Source organism: Lathamus discolor, chromosome Z, assembly GCF_037157495.1.
Source record: "Lathamus discolor isolate bLatDis1 chromosome Z, bLatDis1.hap1, whole genome shotgun sequence".
Lineage (NCBI taxonomy): Eukaryota > Metazoa > Chordata > Aves > Psittaciformes > Psittacidae > Lathamus > Lathamus discolor.
The window spans coordinates 53,372,011-53,396,918 of record NC_088909.1 but is presented as its reverse complement, the minus strand read 5'-3'; the positions used below and the strand labels follow the sequence as shown (position 1 = coordinate 53,396,918).

The 24,908-nt window shown below is 40.1% G+C and overlaps 1 protein-coding gene across 2 annotated transcripts in view; it reads left to right on the top strand.

Moving 5' to 3' along the window:
* Positions 1-9,564: 9,564 nt before the first annotated feature.
* TEK (TEK receptor tyrosine kinase) overlaps positions 9,565-24,908 on the top strand; it is a 40,525-nt gene continuing 25,181 nt past the window's right edge. For both annotated transcript variants that reach the window (XM_065663908.1, XM_065663907.1), the window contains exons 1-2: positions 9,565-9,903; positions 21,100-21,411. In XM_065663908.1, the coding sequence (XP_065519980.1) occupies positions 9,852-9,903; positions 21,100-21,411 (364 nt within the window). In that variant the 5' untranslated portion in view covers positions 9,565-9,851. The remainder of the gene's footprint in view (positions 9,904-21,099; positions 21,412-24,908) is intronic.

The following is a 24,908-nucleotide window of genomic DNA, read 5'->3' as shown; positions in this document are numbered from 1 at the left end:
TGTGTTAGAAAATTTTCATTTCCCAATATAGAACTGATTACCTTCTTTATATTTTTTTTAATATGAGAACCATTCACTTTTTTCATGCAAAGTAGAAGCATAACTATTACTGATCTTGTGCAGAGCATTTTACTTTTGTAGTATTAAACAATAAAAGAAATAACAGGGAAAATTATTTGTATTTTCTGCAATTTTTTTTCCCTGAGGTTTCAAGCTGCAGTGTCATGTGCAGCCTCTACTTTGAAAAAATACTTAGATCCAACATCATAGAAGAAAACCAGGAATGATGCAGAAATAACAATGTGCTTTTCAGAACTTTCAGAAAGCATTTACATAAAACAAAATTTCCATGTGGGTATTTCCTGCACATTCTACATGTAATTAAAAACTCCCTATTGATAATTTTCTCTACCTTGTATGTTGTAACCTAGTCCTGATCAAAGAGGAAAAAAAAAGTACAATTGACTGTAGATAGGAATCTTAGCCGAACAGTAATCCTGCCTTTTAAAAAAATAATGACAAACAGCAGGGTCTGGATTTGTAATTGTTTCATTCTCTTAAAAGTTTTCCAAAAAAGAAGTAGACTGTAAGCTTCACTGCATAGAACTGGGGTAGACCAAGAATTAGAAAATGTGCTGAGTCCATTAAAATAGAAGTTCTGTATTTATGTCACTAAGTTTCTCAAATCTGTGATTGTCATTGGGAGTATAAAGAGGTATGTAAAGCAAAAATATTGAAGATTCTCGCAGAAAAGCACTGTGTTTCCCAGTTCAGCACAGTAAATGCTGTTGCTCTGTATATTTATGTCTGTATAATATTTACAGATGATGGAACAGGATTTCTATAAACCAAGGACTGTTATCTAGGGGAAATTCCCACTAATGTCTCTTCCTTCCTGTCAAAGTTTCAGCTATTTCAGAGAGAGCCCATTATTTGCTGAGATAAAGTTGAAGTCTAATATTCTCACCAACCCAACCATCAGCCAGAGATCATCTCCTGAATTCCACTTCTTCTATGATAACACATTTTAATGAACAGTGGAAAAAACAGCTGCAGACTGAATAAACAGACTGCTTGAAATTTGCTTTCACTCAGGGTAGGGGATGGTTTTATTCTTTGGTAGTGATTCTGTAAAATAGCATGGCAGAGTTTACAGATTTTTGTGGTGTTCCCAGGAGATGCTTGTCATTAAAGTTTTCTCTCCAGCATGGTGTTCTTTTCCTTGTGCTATTCAGGGATCTCCAGGTTACCTGTTCCTGTCTGAGAATCTTGTCAGTTGTTCTGACTTTTAGCGGTTCATCCTTATGGCCCTGGATTATGGCCATAGTACCTGTAGCTGAAAAGAACTGTATGCATTTTAAATGCTGAGGTACACAGCAGGCATTCTATCTCTCTCAAGGAGATTAACAACTTATTCCCAGAAGTGAGCTGAGTAAATTATATCCATATCTAGCTCTCAACATCTCAGTGAAAATAACTTTACCTCTTTTGTATTTTCTTAAACAGAAGTTTAAGTACTAGACACATGGCACTTTTTCACCAAAGTTCTTGTGTGTATGAAGACAGTTATTCAGTAACACAGGTCTCTCTCTCCAGGCAATCTTTTATCCATTTTATGTGATGACTTCAAACTGAGAGGACATTAAGTGGCAACATCTGCGAGGTGAAGAAATCTAAAACCTTTTCTGCTCACCTGTCTCACCAAGGCTGATTAGACTACATAGTGAGCCCCAAGACAATTTTCAGTCCACCTCACTGTCCACTTAACCTGTGTTTTGTCAGCTTATCTATAAGGATCTGATGGAAAACCATGTCAAACACCTTGCCGATGTTGAGGTAAACATCCACACCTCTCTCCTTGCTCACTGAGTTAGTTACCTCATTGTGGAAGGCTATCAGGCTGATTAAGCATCATTTCGCCTTCAAGAATCCATGCTGCCTACTCACAGTCACCTTCCCATCCTTCATGTGTTTGGAAATGGTTTTCAGCGTAAGTTGCTCCATTACTTTCTCAGGGATTGAGGTGAGGCTGACGAGCCTGTAGTTACCTGTCTCGCTCTTTCTCTTCCTGAAGATAGCCATGACATTTGCTTCCTTTCAGTCTCCAGAACCCCTGTCATCACCATGAAAAAACAATAAGCAAGCATGGCCTCACAATGCCATCAGGCAGCTTCTGCACATGTGCGTGCGTCCCTACAAGCCCTACAGACTTATGCATAGTTTGTTTAAAAGTTGCCTCACTTAGCCATCCTCCGGAAAGATGCTACTGAGGCATTAGAATACCAGGTTTGGCAGTGTCTGTGAATCCAAATCCCGCTTCACTGTCACACTGCACAGAAACGAGCATTTCAATTTCAAAATCTTCAACCAAAGGGTCTGTTGTTTCTATGTTTGTGGTTTGCATGTTGCGCATAGGAATGAGTGTCATTCTTCCCAGCTCATAATGGGATGATACTGCACCAACCTTATTCCCCTATTCAGAGATATCATACATCCAGGCTAGCTGTATTTTTGCTGCAGGCATTAGGTAGTCCTCTTGTTGGTCTTCATCTTCTTTCCATTGCTTTTCACTGTGATTAAAAAAAAAGGTATTTTTCTGTCAAAATGAGTTGATTTTTTCCCCTTCTGTTAATGAGCTTTAGAAGACAACATTCTGCATTCCTTTGTGAAATTCCGTGTGGGCAGAAAACTGAGGTGCTTTTTTAGTTCTTTCTGCCTGACATTATTTAATGTTTCTTTGTGTTGGTGTGGTCTGTTTCACAGCTGGAGGAGTAAGTTTCCAAAGTGAGTGGTTGTAAAGTCTTTCCGGTTTTTTAAGTCCATTTTGCTGCTGCAAGTGTAAGACAAAAATACAAGGCATAAGGCGGATCTTATGATGAGGTACTAGCCATAAAATACCTTAGTTTGAGGAGAAAGATGTTAAAATGCTTATTTTATAACAGTTATTCTGCAAAGTATCTCCTTTGTGTGAACTCCTTGGAAACATCTCTCAGTGATAAAGCATCTGAGTGGCGTGGATGTGGCAATTGTTTAAAGTAAAAAAAAAACCCTCAGATTCTAAGAGATCACAAAATTGGTGTTCACTTGAGCACATGCAGAGTGGGGAATACTTAGCAGAGTGCTGTATGTATTTTAGGTGATAATTCAGCCAGAGCAATACTGTGGAGTGCATGTTAATCTCTTCAGAGGGGAACTGAATTACTCCCAAACAAACCAGTTGTCAGCTTTCTCTTTTTCAGTTAAAAGGAAGGAGGCCTTTAAGCATTTCATAACTGCAGAGATGTTCTGAAGCTTTGATCAATCATTCATTGGCATTGGTAGAAGTTTGAAGCAGAGGAAGAAATGTTCCTTTCCCTGGTTTGCAGTGTTCTCCTGTCAGGAAAGAGGGCTGGCTGGTCAGTATGCCAGATGTGTGAAATGGAGGAAGTCTCCCACATCTAGAAAAAAAAAAGAAAGGGCCAGAAATGTAAAATGATCCGCTCTTGTTTCCTCTTGTAAAGCTAATTCCTTGAAAGCTACAAAGTGGCTGGGCTTGATTCACTGAGCACTGGTGTCTTTGGATCAGGCCCAAGATTTCTGCTGTGCAGCATAGGATGACTAAGGTACAAGACACTGGTCTCCAAAATACATCACAAATTTGCCCATGAATACTATTTCAAGGGGGGGTGAGAGCGACTCACCACCTCTGAAAATGAGAAAATTAAAATGATTATAGCAGAAATTATCAGTAGTATCAGTCACCACAAGAGTTATGCATGAAAGAAAAAATTCCAGATGAAGCCTTCAAATCTTCTGTATCCTTCCCCTTCCTTCTTTTTCTTCCAAATTAAATGAAGTGCTTAGCAGCTTGGACTTCTGTTCACATTTTTTAGGATTATTGAGCTGAAAGTTACCGAAGTTCTTTATCTATATGGAAATCTACATTTTAGCTTCTCACCTTAAGATGAGATGTACATATCTCTTTCGCGCTTCCATATTTAAAGAATTGCAAAAATTGTATTGATCAAACACTAAAAGAAGTATGCCATTTAGAAATCTTTCTCTCGCAGGGAAAGAAAGAAAACTGAAGGTAAAGCTGGAGCGTTCAAGGGAAGGAACAGTTACACTGGAGCTCACCCACAGTACACATGTGGCTCTACTAAATCAGTACAAGATTTTATTCAGTCCCAGTGTGACATCAGTTTAGAAGCAGAGCAATGTAGACAGCAAATTTAACACTAAGTTGTACTTGATGAATGCTGGTTGTAGTTAAATAAAATTAAATGATGCAGTCATTGAATAAAAATGACCATTAGAATCACATTAACAGTGTGAGATTAATTCAGTGGCAGATAGTGGGTCCTGTAAACAGGATTTTGAGAGTGATTTTTGGTAACTTTAATGGATGAAAACACTAACCCTGAATGGATGAAAACACTAACCCTGAGATCTAATGAGCACAACCCATTTCCTGGTCCTTGGAAGCAAAAGTCAGATCTGCAAACCTCACGTGCAATAGGTGGCTTACACTATTAGTCTTTCTCTCTCCAAATTGCTCAGATAAGAAATTTGACTTGTTAATGCTAGGCTACTTTAGGCAGTCATATCTTTACTGCTGTGCATCATTTGGGGTGATTCAATGTCAATGTCTTGACATTTAGATACACAGTTGATACTGTTAAATATGTCTTTGGATATACAGTTGTTACTGTTAAGTACACAAACTCATTTGTCCTTCAAAATGTGTTACTGTAGAAAAATTAAGTAGAAAAGCAGTAACAGAACAGAGGAGAAAGATCATTAAGCTCTGTAGCTTTTGTATGAGCTCTGCTTATCTCCCGCTGGGTGACACCTCTTCAGGCTGGAAAATCTCATTCATCTCCAGGCTACTTTTGACTTTGGTACAGCAAATTAACATCACTTACGTCTGTGCTCCCACAGCCTGATCCTGAGCCTGGTCTTGGCAGAGAAACAAAAGCTTGATTTGGGATCAATTTAGCGCATAGTCAGAATAACTTCTTTTATCAGATCTTTTGAAAACTAGAGTGGATGTGTTCAAAAGTAGGAAAACAATGTGCTCAAAAAGCAATGACAACAAGGATGCAGTTTTGTTGTTTTCGTAACAAAAACTAAGTGGGATATAACTAGACTGCTTACTCTTACTCGTGATTTCATATATGTGTTTGACATCATCAGGGGCCATCACCATTGCTGGCTCATAGCTTCACTTCTCACACTTGCTTTCTCCATGTACTTTTTTTTTTAAAACTCTCTTGTCAACAATTAATTGGGAAAGATATTTTTTTTTTGTTGTGCTGACGAGGCCTTTGTAAAATCTACATAAAGCCTATTTCAGCAAAATGCAAGTGACTCACAAAGTAAAAGCTTCCAGAGTAGAGACCTTAGTCAAACAGCCTGATGCCCTTCACAGTGGCTTTACTGATACAGAGGCCCTAAAGTGCTCCTCTGTTGTTTCATCAGCTGAACTTTCCACTTGAGAGAAACCTGAGATTCCCATGACATCCTGTGTTTAATTCTGCTGTAGTAAATTCCCTTTTATTTCACTGACTAGGAAGACAGGAAAGCAACAACTGTCTTTGGCTAAGGCTGTTCTGTTGACTGCTCAATACGCAGCCATTTTCCAGGCTACGGTCTCCTGAAAATCCAAGAGAAGCTCTTTTAGGATAAGAAAACAAAAACTCTGAGCAAAACAACCTGATGATAGCTATGTTTGCAATCCTGACTTACCTTTTGAATATGCATATGTGGGAGAGGCAGCATAAAAAAACAAAAAGTAACTGCACCTCCACAGCATGCCAAATGGAAGAGAATGAGCTGCAACAAAAACCAGATTCTACTACCTTTTCTACCCCACCTTAAAGTTTCTCACAACCACTTCTCTATACTGTCCTTTCCCTCTTATTACGACTTATCTTTAGCTATGTACCACAGAAACCTTTATCTCCCTCCAGCTTCTACCCTGCCACTGCACCTTGTAGGAATGGTCCTCCTCCTGACCACTTTGACCACCCGCTGCACCTGCGCTCTGCCTGGCCACCTGGATCCTACATCTCGCTTCCAGGTAAAATAGATGGCTTAGGGGCTGTGGCTGGCCTCAGTGGCATAGGCTGTTCTGTAGGGGAGAACAGGATCTGTTTAAGAAAAGAAGCTTAAACTCTCTTATTTATGAGCCTCTGCTTCACATTAGCTGGTTGCGGTGAGTAATAATTCCTAAAGTTCCTTTTCTGCCACACATTAACATCATGTCAAGGCCAAAGTAATGGCTTGTTTCCAAAAGGCATAATACAGCCAGACACTGCAAGAGGATATGTGCTTTCTGCTAACACATCTACCTGATTAAAGAAGTGCAGAGTGCCATTGTTTCTTTTTCCTCCTCACATATTTCCATGCGCTGCAGCATGTATGAATGGATTGAGACAAGCGTTCTGCTTATCTAAAGAGGAAAGGCTGGTGTCAGGAGTTCAGGGCACTTGACATATCATAAAATTAGCCTTCAGCAAACAGAGTTATGAAAAGCCATGTTTAACGCTAGGATTGTGTTTACATGTTGAAAGACAATTTATTTCCTTGCTGTAACTAATTTAAAAGCTCACGCATACCATTGTGATGGGCGTTAAATTAGATGTGAATGCTGACATGCATTAATCAGCAGTTAACCACCCACAAAAACCATGCTCCTGCAGGGAACACTTTAGAAATCACACAGGGGTTGGACAGCCTTTCTGAGCCTTTCAAGTACCTGTGGAAAAGACAAAGGGTGTAGTCTGTGGGGACCAGATATCCTCATGGGGGTGTGCCATAGGCCTGCTCATTGGCCAGCCCAGTAGTCAAGAGTCTCTGCTAGCCCCATGAGCAACAAAAGCTAGAATAACCTCGTATCATATTTTACTCTTCCTCTCTTTCAGCTCAGTTTCTTTCATCAGCAGTCTGATTTTGCAAGAAGGGTATTTCCAATTCTTCTGCTCTTTTATAGTCAACGGAGGCTGAGATTTAGGATCCTCTTTATCGTCGGTCTGTCAACGTAAGCTGAGGAATAGATAGCAAGAGATGGATGCATGCACAGGGTCTTGTTAAGATATATATAGCTGCTGCTTTGTGGAAAGGATAATTTTACTGCACTTCTGTGGTGTTCAGTAATCAGAGGGATGATCAGATCATTAAAGTTTTAGTTCATAGGAGAGAAAATTGGTATGACCTACTTTTAGGAAGACTTATAGTCTAATAGCACAGAATCATAGAATGGTTTGGGTTGGAAGGGACTTTAAAGATTATCTAGTTCCAACCCATCTGCCACGAGCAGGGACACCTTCTACTAGACCAGGTTGATCCAAACCCCATGGAACCTGGCCTTGAACACTGCCAGAAAAGTGGCATCCACAGCTATAATGATAAAAGTGTGGAAGGTAGGGCTGGCAGACACTTAAATATGAGTAAGAATACGCCAGAACAGTGAAATCCTTTCATTTCTACAGTCTAGCAAAAGCTTGTGTGATTAATTTTGACATCAGTGGAAGCAATAATCAAACTGTGGCACTTAAAAACCTTCTATATAGAAACAGAGCTTACCCACTTATAAACAGGTACTTAAATGTTTGCTGAATCATAGATTCTATTATTTGTTTCTTCAAAATTAAATCATATAATGAAACACAAAACAAATACATGAGCCTCCTGAGGCTGGTATCCTACCTAAATTCTGACCTGGGTAAGTATGTTTCCTTTTCTCTAGCTTCAGCAAGTGTTTGAAGCCTTCTTGTGCTTGTGGAGTATTGCATATTCAGGCTGTTTGCTCTCGTTCTGGAGATAGCTGTGTTGTCATGGCAGATGACCAGTAGGCACAAACTGATTCTTCAAAAATAGTGAATAACTGACCTGGCCAATTATGCATACTGCAAAATCAGCATCAGCAGCAGTGCGTATGCATTGCTTTTCATTTGGGTGTATTAAAAATAGAGATATGATACATTTCTCATCAGTGAGCGGTTTTGCCCTGGGGAGTGAGATTTAAGTGAAAAGTTTATAAACCTTTCTAAGCTCACAGTAGAAATCTGGAAAACCACAGCCTTGGCTGAAGCTGCTTAACCCCCTGCCTCCAGCAAATCAAAAGATATTGAAAACAAAATTAAAGATAGGTCATGTTCCAAGTAGGTTAAATGAGCAACAGAACAGAGTTATCCACCAGGTAGGAATTATGATAGTACTTAGTGTAATACAGTAAGTATTCTGCTAATGTGCAACTGGAGTGTGGTGAATCACTGCCTCTCTATGACTAAGAGCAGAAGAAAATGTTCACAAAATCAAAGATGGAGAAAAGGCCAGGCTGAACAGAGCCTTGGGTGACATGGTTTAGTGTGAGGTGTCCGGGTCCATGGCAGGGGGTTGGAACTAGATGATCTTAATGTCCTTCCCAACCATAACCATTCTGCGATTCTATGTGTATTTTGGTCTGGAACCAGACCAAGTAAATATCTTATATTCTGCCTTCTGTAAGCCTCAAAGTGGAATTTTAGTAATGTTTTGAGAACACGTTGTGGTTTTGCACTGAGAGGGTATTTTCAGTGTAAGTTTGGCTTTCAGTTTTGTTTTGCTTTGTTTTGGGTTGTTTTTGTTTTTGGTTATTTTTTTGAGGGGGAGGGTAGCATGTAAGGAGCAACTCTAGGTAATTGAATTGAAACATGTGGAAAAACTCTTCTGTCCGTATGGCAATAGATTTTGAGTGTAAACGACTTCCTTTGTGAAATCTACCCCAAGCAAAGCCTTAAAAGGTCTTGCTAAGGAAATCAAATCAAAGTAGGGTCAACCCACACTCCATTTCCAAAATGATGCTGAACATTCACTTTTCTATACTTCTGTAAAAGTCACTCTGGGTGTTAGCATCTTGGCAGAACTACAGGACTTTCAAATGCTACATTGTCACATTGTCATGGGTTATATTTAGCCAACGGGTAAATAGGATTGCCCTTTATTTGCAATGCTGTTTGAATAGCGGAGTGCTGCCTTTTTTTTTTCTTTGGTGATTTTCTTTGTATTTTTCCCTTATGTTTTGTTTTAGCTTCTGAGTTTTGAGACCCCCGCTAAGTAATGTGGACATTTTGATCCCACTGAAGTCGTAGTAACTCTAACTTTGGTGTGATTTATTATTGCAACAAGTTTTCAGTCTGTTTCCAATTGTCAAACATAGAGCAGAATTGTTTCCAGTGAAGCACATGAACTAATGGAGTAGTTTGATGGGTTTTGACTTGCTTTGATCTGTACTGGATTCATCTGGTTGGTTTGTTACTATTTACTTCACATTTTCATTACTGTATGCTGAGATGCATTGCAGCCAGCAGCTTACACATGGGTTTAATAAATAAGGGAAAATATGATAGCACCATGAGAAATTAGCAGATCTGTGCTATGAGGAGGGGATGACACTTTCCCCCTACTGTACCTAGGTGGAGGAGCTTTTATTTGCTCCCTCCCGCCTACTGGAGGATGCCATCATTGTTCTTATTTTGCTGACTGTGACCAACAGCAGTCCCCTGCTTCTCCAGCAGCTACAGATAACCGTTTTGATGTATTGCTGGATGAACGGGATTTGCACTGCCCTGCAGTCCTGCTGATACAAAATGCCTCTAAGATCCTGCCTTTCCCATCCTAATCTACAAAGGAAACAGGAAAAAGGAACTTAAACTCCCTGTACTCAGACAGCAATGAGACTGTTCCAGCCTGCGCCAGTGCTATGATTTCTTGTCAGTGACTTGTAAACAGCTTACCACAATGGAGAAGAGTAACCGGTAAACGTCTACCCTGAGAAAAGGATACTCCATGAGCAACTGTAAGAACTGGATGGATATATTTTGGAAAGCATGGACGCTTTAGCACATCTAGTTCTCTACGGATTCAGCCTGATGATTTCAGGTAAGCCTTTGCTTTAATATCTGTGGTCGACCCGTCATGCCTTTCTTGTTTCTCATGCAACGTGCAGACAAAGTGCATGACTCCCTGGTCCTTACTTCAGCACTTACCTTTATAGACGAATACTCGCATTTGTTTCAGTGAGTCCGCTTACCTCTCTGCACCCCTCTTAAAGCAAGTGAGGGCAGGATTGTGGCCAAGCTGCTGGGGAGGGTTTAGCCACATGTAGAATCTGATCCGACCTCTTTTTAGTTGTTGAAGTAGTTTGTTGACACAGAGACTACAACAGGGTTTCTCTTCTGTCTAATGGTATTAACTTCTTCACAAAGCTCACAACTTTGAAACCACTGGTGTCATTCCCCAAGAATATCTGCTCTGTGATTTTATGAACTGGCTGTGTGGTGGGAAATGTGACATTTCTTGGTATTCCAGTATCTGATTTTAAACAAGTTTTTAGACAGACAGGATTCCAGAGCTGGAATCTATGTGAAAGTCAGTGGACAAAAAGGGCACCTTATAGAAGATCAGTTAATAACACTTCAAATACAGCTAAGGAGTGATTCAGCATTATCAGCAAATGCCATTAGTTCAGCAAGTCAGAATTTAGTCATAAGACATCTGCAGAAAAGATACACAGTAAGACTATACTAATGGAAACTTAGTTTATAGTATTCATAGAATTAATGTTAGAGATGGTTTGCTGAAGGTATCACTAGCAGAGCCTTGAGGAAGCCTGTTCTCTTGCCATTAGATTCTTTAATTGTTCAGCATTTGGGTGTTGCTTTCACCATCCATGTTTGGATTTTCTAGACAGTTTGTTCTGGGTAATATACCGAGCAAAATCTGTAAAACAGAAATATAATTTACACAATAACCTTAGACTTAACTCATTCCTAACCATTTCATTGAGGTATGTATATGTTCCTCCAGTCCAGCAAAAAGGTAATGTGCTATAAAACTGCAGATTGTCCTGCAAGGAAAACCAGAAAGTAGCAAGAAAAAGCAGAAGTCCTCATTGCTGTGTAACTGGCTTTAAAATTCACAAACCTTCTGGATTAGCAGCATGCGAATACCTAAGAGAAAGTACGAACAAATGAGTTTGCAATTTTACTTTTGGCACCTATAAAAGGCTAGAGATTAATTGAGTATACGTTTGATAGTATTCTTATCTAGCCTTTGATGTAATAGTCTGCATATTGTTTACCAAATCCTCTTTTGTGTCTTTTAATTGTGCACATTTATTCAGCCTATTTAGCCTTCAGATCACTTCAGCTTTTCACTTGAAGGAGACAACCTGGTGCTGTAAGCAGCATGAAAGAGAAGAAATGGAAGTCCAGTTATCCCAGCTCTTTTACCTTGTCTCTGCTGTTTCTCTACATCAAAACATACACCTAACCAACACAGCAGGCAAGTGACATCTGTTAAGTCAGAAGCAGGGGAAGAACAAAAGTTGTCTGCAGAGATTAGCTGTAAACATGGGCAGTGCAGAGAGCTCAGTACTGAAGAGCTGCCAGTCAGTGCCTTTTCCACAGGGGCTGAGCAGCGAGGTGTGTGCTATAGTCACACCCATCTCAATAGATCTGTCAGCTTTCCCGCTTTTGTTTGAGAATGATATCATGTTTCCTGGGGCAAGCCGTGGAAGACAATGCAATCCCGCTTTCCTCTAGATACTGCAGGCGGAGTTCAGGAAAGCAGGAATGACATTCCCTGAGCAGGGGAGGCTTTACACTCAACACAGACAGTGAACTGGCTTAACCTTGTCCCCAGTGATCATGGGCTTCTTTGGGTGTGTTGCTGGGTAGGCACAAAATCCACTCCACCCTTTTCCAAAGTGAAGACTGTTGGCTTGGCTCCTGTTACGAGAAATGGCCATTGATTTAATGTCTTGTTGTTGTTCTAATAACAGTGCTCCATTTGCAGCTATAGATAAAGATCTGATTTGGAAGGTAACATTCAAAATACATACAAATGCTTACTTTTGCACTGCTTGACATAGCAAATGTTCAATTAAACTGACAAGGGGTTGAATTTTATCCTACTGGGATTCGTGAAACTAGACTGAGCATCACCACACATTTTTATGTTGGTTCGTTCTACTCCAGTCAACATTTTGTAGAATCAAAATGATCCTGGAATCCACCCTGAAGTATGGATTCAAACCCCAAGGTTGTGACTAGGCACAATCTAGTTAAGTCAGTTAGGTCCTGACCGAAGACTCACCTATTCCCTTGGAAGGCAGAAGAGAAAGCAAGAAATGAGTGTCAGACCTCACCTTTTCCCTTTTAACGTCCTCAGATGGTCTGATAATTTGCTTTCAGATTCCCATAGTGGGCTAACTCTTAAAAACGTTTGTGCGTAAGCCTTATTTTAGCAAGATGGACTCCATCAGTAAGAGACTGTGGAAACCAGGAACAATTAAAACCAGTTTCAAGCTCATTTCTTTAACTATTTCTGGCAAGAAACAAATACATTGCCCAGTGTCTCTCTTCTGCAAGACAGACGGAATCTTCTGTGCCATAGCTTTGTTCTACCAATAATCTTAAATCTAAAAATACTGGATTTCTCTTTTTTGTGTGTGTGATTTAGCTTTGGACCCATATATGGTAAAGACTCAAAGGGTTTATTTATCCTTTTAAGAAAGGGTAACAGTGGAGCAAACAGTGGAGCGGCATTCAGTGGTAGCTTTCTAACATCCCCATTGATGACTGTGTTTTCTTTGGGATCAGTATGAAAAAAAACCCTGATAAATCATGTATATTATCATTATTACATGACACATTTACATATTTATAAATTTAAGCAACTTTTAACATACATTACCATACACACAAGCACTGTTGTGATGCAGTAGGCTCTTCAAATTTACAAGAAGTCATGATTTTTAATTAGACTGGAAAAATTCTAATAATTGTTTCAAGACCTGTTTTTCTCTTGCCAAATTTAACTTAACCTAAAGAAAACCTGTATTAACCTCTGGTTAACCTCTGGTTAATACACACCTGTGACCATGAGCAGGCGCTCATGTTAGAATATTATTCTTCCCATAATTAAAGGACTAGGCCTGTGTGAGTTATCTTCAAACATGCTGCTGTCAGATCAAATCATGGATGTAATTTCTTGTTCCTGAAGTGCATTTGATTTGTGAGACAAAACAATCCCGTCTGCCTGCCACACTTAGGTTATTTGCCAAGAGGGAAAAGTATCCTGGAGCCTTTTTCATGAGTCTGAATTTTACATGTAATTTAGACTCTTCTTGAGATGTAGCTTTTATCTAATCCAGAAATGATGGTCTTGCCACAGGGGTCACTGGTTGAATCTCTGACCTGCTGAATGTTAGTGTTTCTGCACAGTTCTGTTAGGACAATCATGATTTACAAATCTGTATTATGGAAGAAAGAAAGCTGTTCTGGTTTAGTTAGCTTGCAGCCTATATGTTTGCAAAGAAACAAGTTCCAGCTGTGAACTAACTCATTGTTCCTTGACTCTGCAGCTAGAAGGCAAAAACAACAGCAGGCACCTCTGTGCACTGACCCTAACTAGAATTACAAAAGTGGGATGATTTTCTCTGGTTTGACCTTTTATTTTTTAGCTTTGCAGTTTGCTTTCAGTATATGCCTGGTTCAGACCCAGTGGGAGGAAGAGTAGCTATTAGGAAGCCTGTGTTCCCAAAGGCCATTTCAGCAGTGGGGAGTAATCAGAAGTGAAAAGGCATTGCATCAGACTCTGAGAAATAAAATCTAAATGGGTGAAATGAAATCACGCTACAGTCACAAGTGTTAACATGTGTTATTGTTTTAGATACAGATTTCATATATATATACATGTATATATTAGATTTTGGGAGTATTTGGTCATAATTAAGATGGTTGGATGGATTTTTTTAAAATTTCATTTAATGGAAAAATTAACATTTTGCAATAGTCTCATACAAGAATTTCATCTGTAAAGTGTTAGGTAGACAAGGGGGAGTATAGAAGTCAGAAGGACTGACTGCAGCTAGCAGCTTGCTTTAGGGCAAGAGAGATATGTAACTGGTCCTTCACAAAGAGAATTACCTGGGTTGGAAACCTGATCTGTATGGGTTGCATAGATTTCAGCCTGCATGGCCCAGACCCATCTCTTAAACAAGAAACTCATGTTTGTCTTGCCATGGAAAACCAAGAAGTCATTGTGATGTGGAGTGCGTTGGGTAGGCATAGAAGAAATGAAGCAAAACTTGATTCACCTTCCACTTGTGCAACAGATGTATAGTTCCATGGTCAGCTGACGCTATGATGCAAGACCTGTCTGGGACTAGACGGACGAGAATCTTTGAGAAACTGTAATGAAGACCTGTCCTCCAAAGCTAGCATCGATCCTGTGCTAGTGGCAAGGTCATACTTAGGATGTTGTTCCACTGCAGTTTCAGTGGAGACGTGGCGAAACTTGAGACTTTCCTGTTAAGCATTCAAAATGCTGATTTTTTTAGGGTACATACTTGATAATTGTTCTTCTATTAGCACCCAAACTAAGAACATGCACCAATAATGATAAACAAGGGTCGTATCACAGAGAAGTAAAAAAATCCATCAAAATTAATTTTGTAATTCAGCACTAGGAAAGGCAAACACTTTCAGAGTGTGAAGATATTAGGAATTTATTATGTTCTGGAATGGTTTTGAAATGGTTCATAAATGACATTTTTGTATTCAAGGGTAATATATATATAGCAAGTTTTTACTTCAAGATGGTATTCTGTTGCCTGGTATTTATTTACTTTTTACATTATGTCAGCGTGTCAGCCTGTCCTATGAAGTGGCTTGGTTAATTTCCCCTTTGGACTGCAACAGGTCCCTCTTGACAGTGCAGTTCCATCTGCACTTCTGACTGTGCTGATGATTTTCTTTTGTGTTATTTTCAGGCTGCCACTAGTCAGGGCCCTGAGCCTCATTAGTCACAAACTGTGCTTAGCACCAGAAACAACTCCCATTACTCTACTTGGAAAAATCAGTGGCGAAGTGAGAGTAATGTACAGGCAAAGATGTATTAGAGTATGTCCATCCAGCAGCCAGCACTCATGGGCATTTCCAGACAGTTAACCTTATGCATGTTGTATGCACTGGCATATGCTATGAAGACTAACTGATTGCCTGTGTTATTTTGCATACTTCGTCTTGGTACATGCACGAAAGCGACATACAGTATACTTATGAAGTATACACAGTGGTTTCATAATGCGATTTGTAAGAACCACCCTTGTTTGGGACATACTTAGTCTTGCTTGCAAGTACTTTCTTGATGGTAGTACCCATATTTGGCTAGCTGCAAATCCAGCCAGATGTAGCTGAACTACAAGTCTGTCCCAGTCAAGCTATCCCACATGCCTTATCCTTTTTCAGCATTACCTAGTGTATTGTCAGCTGTCTGTTACATGAAATTTCTGCTGATATGTCGTATTCTGCTTTACTTGCTTATGGTCTACAGGAAAAGTCAGGAGAAAGCATGTTTCTTCATTTTGGTTACTTACACATGCATTTAAGCACCCTTACCGGGAAACCCCCAACCAAGCTGCGCCAGTGTTTCTTTTATAGCTTTTTCATCTTGAAAGACTGTTTTGATGAAATGTAGAGAAAATAATTATATGCTATTTTACAAGAAGGTATTTGCTTCACCTGCTCCAGGTGTACCCATGGGCCTGTAAGAAACCGCTAGCTTTGACAGGCTATTTTATTTGTCACACTTGTGCTCTGGTTTTCCCACTGCTACCAACTAGCAAAGTGATGTCCTGTCACTAATTTTTTGTTTCTTATTAGTTTCATAGGACTTTTCCTCCTCTGTTTAGAAGGGTGAGAGTCCTCGGTATCTGAGCTGTCAGCTCTCCTACAGCTGCTCTGTAGCGTCACATAAGATACAAGCAGTAAGATTCTTTCCATGGACAAGAAGAAAGGCTTCATTGGAAAACCTGGCTTTTTTGCTCATTTACAAGCTGTTTTCCAGCAGTATTCTGACTCCCTGTTTTTGCCCTGCTGCTGCTGTGTGGCAGAGAATCTTAATCTGTTTAGGTGATAGTAACGTCAGCCTTGTTTTCCTGTGGAGAACTGAGCTGTGGGAGGAAAATTTGACTCACTAGGAGAAATTAACTGAACTGCTGCTATCTTTGCTTCCCAGGACACTAAGAGACTACTGAGCCCATACAATGAATATGCGATTTCAAAGCTCCCCCTCACTGCTCCCTCTCCCAATTATTTACTTTTTTAAAGCATGAACAAAAAATAACCAAGATTGATGAATATGGAGTGCACACAAAAAGGGAAATAAAGATTACCAAATTCTGGTGCGGTATATGTTCCACTCTCCACATGAAAAATATTGCCAAATGGCTTGACTATCTTCCAAATTAGCTAATTACTCAATAAAAAAATAACTTAAAAAAAATTCAATGTGATTTATTAAGTACTTCTGTGAGAATTAACCAAAAGCTATATCTTTCTGCAAAATTGCTTACATGATTGCCAACTGTGTTCCTAAATAGATAAATTATTTTAAACTGTTGTGTGATTTTTGCAGAAAAATACAATTGAGGAGGGTACAACTGAACTTGGAACTGCAAAACATGATACAATGAGAAATGCTGAGGTGCAGGCTATTTAGCAAGTTAGCTTTGTTCTAAATCAAACCGTGTTCTTCCAAGCAGCAGGAGTGCCTGAAGGCACCTGAGAAGAGACCTGAAGGAAAAACGATTAATGATTTGGTAGTCTGGGACATTTGTTTCCATTGGTCTCAAAATGATTTTTGAATACTGCAGTGTGTGTCATATGCAACTGACTGCTTTACTTTCAACATAACACCAAACCTAAACGAAGCACTGATTCTGTTTTTATCCCTTTTATTCCCCCTGCTTCACCTGATGAAAAAGGGGTGCAATTTTCTTTCCTTCCCTCTTCTATTAAATAATTAGTACTCTTAAAGTATTAATCTTTCCACTTACCTCTTGTCATAACTCTTCTTTTCCCTCTGTTATGCTCCAAACGCCAAGGGAAGGACTTCCAGCTTGTAGTCACTTACAATCACAGAATCATAGAAGGGCCTGAATCATAGAACCATCACTTCAAGCAATTAATAATAAAGCTTTACAAATATAAGGAAAACAAATACATAATCAGATGTGTAATGTCTAAACAATTTACTGTCTCTCATCAGTGCTCAATTAATAGCTAGAACATTTACTCAGAAATTCGCAGTCCCAATATACCTTGCAAGTACTGACTAGTGATTAAATGTGTCTGGGGGGCAGTGGGATATGGTTCTCTTTTATTTTGATAGAGCTGATCCTGCTGGCTGCTCCTTATGTTAGCCACTCCACAGCACTGAACACTTTTTCAATTACCAAGCAACTTTTCAAAGGCCTCACATTAGGCAGAACTTGTTTTGAATATTCACCATGATTTTCCTGCGGCCAGACAAGGGTTAACAGAATAAATCTGAAAGTATTTGGGCAGGACTTTCTGAGACAAGAGGACAAATCATAACACTTTCCTGCTCTCGTGAGGCTTGTGCTGTATGTACTCATCTATGGCATTAACTATATCAGCTCAAGATTGCTGCATGGTTTTATTTCCTAACTAGTGTGTCTATCACCAGTTCTGATCTAGCGAAGTGATGGTTTAACTCTATCAGAGACTTTCTTGCCCTTTGATCAGACCTATGTCTGGGATGTGTTCCAGGGAATTCCTGAGAGCCATTTCTTCTAGCTGGTCCTCACTGAGTTTTACCAGTGCAGCACAGCACAGAAAACATGATGACCCCGTGCCTGTATGAATGGCATTTTGATAGGGAATGAGACCACAGAGGGGCTACAACAACAGTGTGATACACACTAATTCTCTGCTCAGCACAATTTCCCCAGCAGTACATGTACTAGAGAAGCTCTGAAACATACAGCCAGGTATAACCTAGCAAGGGAGAGCACAACCCTGTGGTTATGGGTGAGTGGAGGGGAACAGCAAATGTCTCCCTGCATTCATTTTGCTGTCTGGGTTATACTGGGTGTGCTGTTATTTAAACTTACTGATTTAGAGAATGTCATTTTCCCTGTGGTGGAAGAACCCAGAGCATTGCACCACAATGAGTAAATACTGGGCAATGAATCCTCCCTGCATGTTATCTCCCATTTCCAACACTAGTCTTTTGCAAGTGCTCTGTCTTCTCAGAATCTATTTGCACGCACAGCAAATTGCCTTCCTGATAAGGTCAGTTCTTCAAGGACCAGGGCAGGAGTCAAAGGAGTTTTTCAAGGAAGCACAGAGAACTGTCATGGGTACAGGGAAAGGGAGTTTCCTGTCTGTATTTTTGTGCTTTACTCAGAGAGCTAAATCCTGTTGTCCTTATTTGGTCCTTACATACTCAAAGTCTTCATTAATATCAAGGGTAGGATTTGCCTAAATTTTGCTAGGCTAAGTAAATTCCTCTTTAGTAAGGCCAGTTGGGTTATTTTAAGTTGCATTACCAGAAAGAGATGCTGTAGGAATCCCTAAGCATACACATATTTTACACTTTTCGGGGTTGTTTTTTTTTTCTCCCAGTCTGAGGGTAGCAGCTCTCAGTGGAGTCAAAGAAAGCATTTCTATCACCTCAGAGGCCTAGGCTGACTTAAATTGGCAGTCCTGCTAGATACTAACAAGTGAGTTGCCTTCGTATCAGTGTGCTGCTAGAGTGCTTTTTTCATATTTTTCCCCCCAAATACACCTAAAGCACAGCTGTTCTTACTGCAAAGATTTCACTTGTATATATTTTAATTTCTGCTTGCAGTATATTCCAGCTGTGAAACCTTAGCCGTCAAATTATGCCCGGCATATAATTCCATGCTTATGCATAGGTATTACTCCCTTTTAGACCTTGTAGTGTTTCTCTAGAAGACACGAAACTTCACCTGCCCTCCATCTGCTCGATGCAGGTATCTAGGTTACTCTGCAGTGCTTTATATGACAAAACCCCACATATATTTAGACAATCAATCAGAAAACTATCCATCCACCAATGGCTAGATTTTGGTTCATCTAGAATAAGCACAAGAGTAAATAGCCAATATGCCTGAGCTGTGATTGTTCTACACTTTGATTACACAGTTTGATTAATACAAAGAAACAGAAAAGCTTTCAGCAAATGCCCTGAATCTACTTTGTTATTTCTTGCACAGGGATCTTGCATAGGGATCAAAGGCAACATGAAAGTTAGTCCTCAAAACTCAGACTTTTACTACTTTTTCATAGTGTATTGAAATGTTGAGATTGGGGGGGGGGGGGGGGGAAGAAGGAGGGAGCAGGGGGTGGGAAGTATTCTTTTCACCTTCCAATCTGTGTTGGAGTTGGAGAACAGAGAAATGGAACTTGAGCCCTGGAAGAGCAGCCATCCTCTGTAGAACCCCAGCAACTTGGGCCCATGCCCCTCTACTGGAAAGACAAATGCTGCTCTGTGCCCTGTGGATGCTAGGCACATTCCTGATCTGCAGTACCCTGCCTCACCCCAACACAGATCACATCAAGCCATGGAGTTTGGATCAAGATTTCATTCTGAGTTTCACAGAATTCTGCAGAAATTAGGATCTTGCAGGTTATGATTTTAGGATGGTGTACCTGGCATGTGACCCTTCCTGAAAGAAGCTGGAGCCCTCTGCTTTCAGTGTTGGTGTCTGTTGGATTATATCTGCCTTCAGGTAATGCATCAGACCCATAGGGAGATCACAAATGCTCCTCATATAAAAGTAAAAACGTTGAGATGAATGCCCTACAACATGAATGCATGAGCGTGGCCCCGTTTCTATCACTTACTCCTGCGACTTTGTTCGAAGGATCAGTTTTCGCACATGCAGCGGAATGAACTGACTTCCCTGACCTGCACCTTTACGCAACACACAACTGCAGTGGCCCTTGTATCCTTTCCAGAAAGCTTCATTTCTCCATTATGTAACCACGGGTTATCTGGGCTGGCACATTAGAGGGTGGTAGCTGTGGCAGGCTGGCCGGGTGTGGTGAGCCTCAGTGTGCTGTCAAGATACTTAGGTCCCCCAGGGCGGCTGCTGGCACTGGCAGCAGCGGAGGACCTCCTCCCTTGGCCCCGAGCTCTAGAGAGACACACGCAAAGACTGCAGTCAGCACTCAGACCTTTCGACCTCCCTTATCTAAGACTATACCCCTTCCTTCCAATCTGAGGAACATTTGAAAGCTGAGCGGCACTAAATATTAGGTGTCTCTGTGTAAATACAAAACATACTTGTATTTAAAGCAGGAAAATAGATGTGGTGAATAAAAGAAATCAAATATTCTTCCTGTTTCAGCTGGAAAAAATGTTACTGTTTCCCTTCTCCTTACTCTGAATTTCAAAAGCAAAGGGAAACGCCTGTTATTTGCAAATTGTTGATTATAGAAGAGCTGTATTTCCCTCCTGCTATGCACGTTTCAACAGCTGAATCTGTAGCACTCTGCCAGAGACTGTTTTAATCAGGCCTGTAGCTACCATTTTCAAATCTCCGTGTATTTCTGGCAGTTCTGTTGAGCAAAAGGAGCCATTTCGATTAATTTAAACCTAACCTCATAAAAAAATAGTTCTTCTCGTGCTGCTGACTTACCCTTTGTTTCTGAGAAAGCTTCTTTATGCCATAGTTCTCGCCACTGTCTGTCAGGGCTTCGAATGGTCAACCTGTGCATGATTATGAAATCATTAATCCCCATTCATGAAACAGCTGTTAGAAAATACTCCAGCTGTTCAAAGTACTGCCCATTTGCTTAACCAAAAGGTATATCTGCTCTATATCAATTCATGTGTATTAAATCCATGTAAAGAGTGTAAAAGAAACGCTATCAAACTGACCCTGAAAATGATCCACTAACCTCGTTACCAGCACCATGCTTCAGACATTTATGTACATGTCTAACTATTCAAGGATATGTCTGCTTCTGCAACCCATGGTTTTCCAAAAGAAATTCCACAAGTCCGTGATCTTATTTCTTCGTCTGAGAAGAACATGCTCTATCTGTTCATGACATAAGAAGTAAATAATAAGGTCAGTGTAGTGGAATAGTTAATCTGTAATCTTTCTGTTTTGCACAGCAGCTGTGCAAGAGAAACCCTGAGTAACGGGTGAAACAGCGTATCTGGTGATTTGATCAGCCACATACACGAACTCTGCAGTAAACTTCTTCCACTTGCTGCTTTTTATCTTAGGTAAAGTGGAAGCAGCACTGGACCTCATATTGATCAATACATTCCCTCTGGTGGACAACTCCGAGACAGCACTTATCTGCATCACTTCCAGATGGCACTCCCGTGAGTCTATCACGATAGACCGAGACCAGGAGGATGTGACAAACCAACACCGGGAACCACTGGAAGTCAACGAAGATCTGAAGAGACCAACAGCCAAAACAGTGGTGTGGAAAAGGGAGCAGGCCAGTGAAACTATTGGAGCGTATTACTGTGAAGGGAAACTCAAGGATGAGGTGACGAGGATACACACCATGAAGATGCCACTGAGAGGTACTGTATGGTGGTCAGATCAGGATTCTGTGTGTCAGTGCTTGCAAGGCTGGCAGTTATCGCTGGTTGACACAGGGGGGCACCAGCATGGCAAGGCAGTCTGGAGTCAACAAAGATAAGTGTTGGCCCAAGCCTGTGTTTTGTAATGAAATGCAGAGACAACTGGTTGATACTAGCTGCTAGGCATTTCATCATGGAAGTCAGTCAGACACCTGTAGGTATTCTGCCTGTGTCTGGCTACTGCCAGGAACACAAAGTCAGGTGGCAAATAAGGTAAGTACTGGCCTCACTGACCTCATGGAATTATAATACGACAGCCCCTGCACTGGCATTTTCACATACCAGACCCTTGATTTGTAAACATGCTTCCATTTTAAAGTCTTGACTGGTCTGAGGTGTAGGTAGCGAAACATCACTACCCTTTCCTTTGTAAATGGGCAGCCTGAGCCTAGAAAATAACGGCCTTGCCTAAGGTTCAGTAAAACATTGGATCAGCACGGTCTGTGTCAGTATGAAAAAACCCAGTCCAGCTCAACACTGGAAAGAAACTCCAGAGAAGTTTTCCAGAATCTAAGAGGGTTATTCACAAAAATAGCCCGTGCATCTCACTATTGACTTGGGTTTGGGTTTAAGGCTAGGCACTGTAGAAAAAGAAAATATGGCAGGGATATAGTGGGAAGAGAAGGTGGGATTTCTAAGGTCCAGCACTCTGGCTGTTGAATTACATCTTCTTATGTGCAAGCTTTTACTTGTCTCTGTACCTCACTGGACTTCTGGGACAAGTTCCAAAGAAGAGATCACCATAAACTACAGATAATTGCAAGAAATGTTGGAGAATTTCCAGCAGAAAATCAACTTTTCAAAACTTTGGCTGATTTTTAGCAGACTTGACTGTATTTCTAATGTTTTGTGCCGGCAGCTGGTCTGTGAGACTTGACACTTTTAATCTTTCTTTATAAGGTTTTAGTAAGAGCAATTGCCACTGTTGGTATCTCCTGAAATTATATAGCAAATTTAGACAAATAGATTTTTCATTTCTCAAAGCTACAGCTAGTGTCTGTTTGCATCTTACAGTATGGGAACATTAGAAGTAAGGTTGGCAGGGCAAGTGCCTTTTTCACTCACTTATGTTTTCTCTGACTAGTCACCAAGAAAGCTCTGCAGGTGCAGGCTGACAACTCCATTGTTTTAAAGGAGGTTGCAATGAGGAGACAGATAACAGTCCACGGAAAGCCAGTGTGGCTCTGTCTGTGTGGCAGAATGCCAGTGAGCTGAGCCATCTCTGACTGTCATGTACAACAACCCCCATGAGTGGAAGAGTGTCTTTTGAATCAATCTGGGTTTTGCATTGCACTTTGTATCTCTGGACCTAGGAGCAGGGAATTTAAAGTAATCAAACTTTGAGAGCTTCCTATATGACCAAAGTTCTTCTAACCAGAAATAACACAACCCTCACACCAGCGGTAAGCAGGTTCCTTTGGATAATTCCTGGGCTGAATCCATTTCTCAGACTTTCTCTGCAAAAGCTTCCACTGGAAGAATTTGAGCTAGCAACTTGTTGGTGAGTGCGTACAATCTAATCAGGCTAGATGGGTGAGAAAGAGGCACGACAGAAATTCTCAAAGCTATTAAAGTGCACAGAGAGAGGAAGAAGAGGTCAGTGAAGGACTGTGAGGTTTGGCAAAGCATCTATAGTTGGAAAACAGGCCTTTTTCCCTTTTATGTTATTGTCTGAATAAGTTTTAAAGGCAGAACGTGTTTTTCAATGCCAAAAATTGAGCAAGACTTGAAATGTGTAGTTTCCCATTGAGGAGACAAAAGGCACGGGAAGGAGAAGCCCTTCTGAAAATCCAGTCACTGTTTTGCAGCCTTAGGGCAAGAAGCTGAAACATTGTTGCTGGAACACTAATTACTAATCATTTGGGTAGCCCCACTGATGTGATTGGGAACTGTCATCTGCCTGATTGTGTACTTACCAGCTACAATAAAATTTTTGCTGTATAATACAGAAACACAGCAGGTTAATTTTCCTATTTGACTCTACACATGTGCCATGCTGAAAAAAACAAGTCCATTCTCCTGAATTCCTTACGGGCCTTTGAGCAACCTGGTGTAGTGGAAGATGTCCCTTCCTTGGCAGGGCAGATGGAACTGGGTGATATTTAAGGTCCCTTCCAAACCAAACCATTCTATAATTCTATGGTTGTGGATTACTCATACACACAATATGAGGGAACAGATTATGGTTTATATATATTTTGGGACTAATGGTTATACTGTTTACAGCATACATAGAAAATAACAATATATTACCTGTTCCGCATCTAGTCAAATATAATTTATGTGATTTCTCTACACATCTAATGTGTATTTTCATATAAGAAAGTGAGTTTCCCACACATAAACTCTCCAGAGTGGGCAAAGGGACAATAATGGAAATGCTAACATCAGAGCATTATGGCACTTGCCCTGCAACTCAGTTCATTATGTCTCTATAAGGAATTGGCACACTCAAGATGTGAAATACTGAAATACAAGTCACAATCTAAAAATACGTTGGAACTGAGCCCACCAGGGAGTGTGCATTCCTTTCCATTGCAACAATATTCTGAAGAAAAAGTCTTGTGGTTGAGCTAAACAATATACAAAGAAAATAAAATTGAAATGAAAAAGTTTGTTAAATTGTTAAAACAATTATTAATGCCTCACTAAATCTGGTCCAAAACTCACTGCAAGTAAACCACTTAGGATCATTTCTAACTAGCAATTCATTTTTGAGTAGGCTGTTGAATTTTCTTTTCCTAAATAGATCACAATTTTCACCATTGCACTTTTTATTCATAAATAATTTCTAAATCAGGGGCTGACAGTAAGTTTGGACCGCTTTCAGTTTATTTGATGGTTTCTAATGTGATCTTATTTCATTATTCTGTATTAGAAATCTATGTTTCTATAAGATGTAGTTCAGGTACCAGTGCCTAGATAAGATGTCAGATGCTCAGTAGATCCCTATGAAAATGCTTAGTATCATGCAGACACAGTCTTTCTGAAACCAATTGGATAGCCCTTACCGCGGAATGAAAACTCATGGCAGAGGCTCAGAGCATAAACACTAGAACTGCACAAGGGATAGAAATTCCATTCCGCAAAGAACTGTGAATTTTCTATAGTTGCCTTATTTCTAAGCAGAAATAAAACATTAATCTGTTAAAATTCTCAAGGAAATTAAATTTTGGGAGAGAGGCTGGCTTGGATTGATAGAAATGTCTTCATTTTTACTGGATTTTTCTTTATTTTTACATCACATAACACAAAAGATTTGATTTTTAATCAAAATGCCATTCTAAAACAGAAGTATTAAAATGTTTTTTCCTCAAATATTACATAAATACCACCCTTCTTTCCCCCTTAGATTTTACTGGAGGTGCTAGCACAGTTTCAGCCTTACACAAACTGCATGTAACCTCTACCTACTCGTTTTTCACAGCTCTCTTACA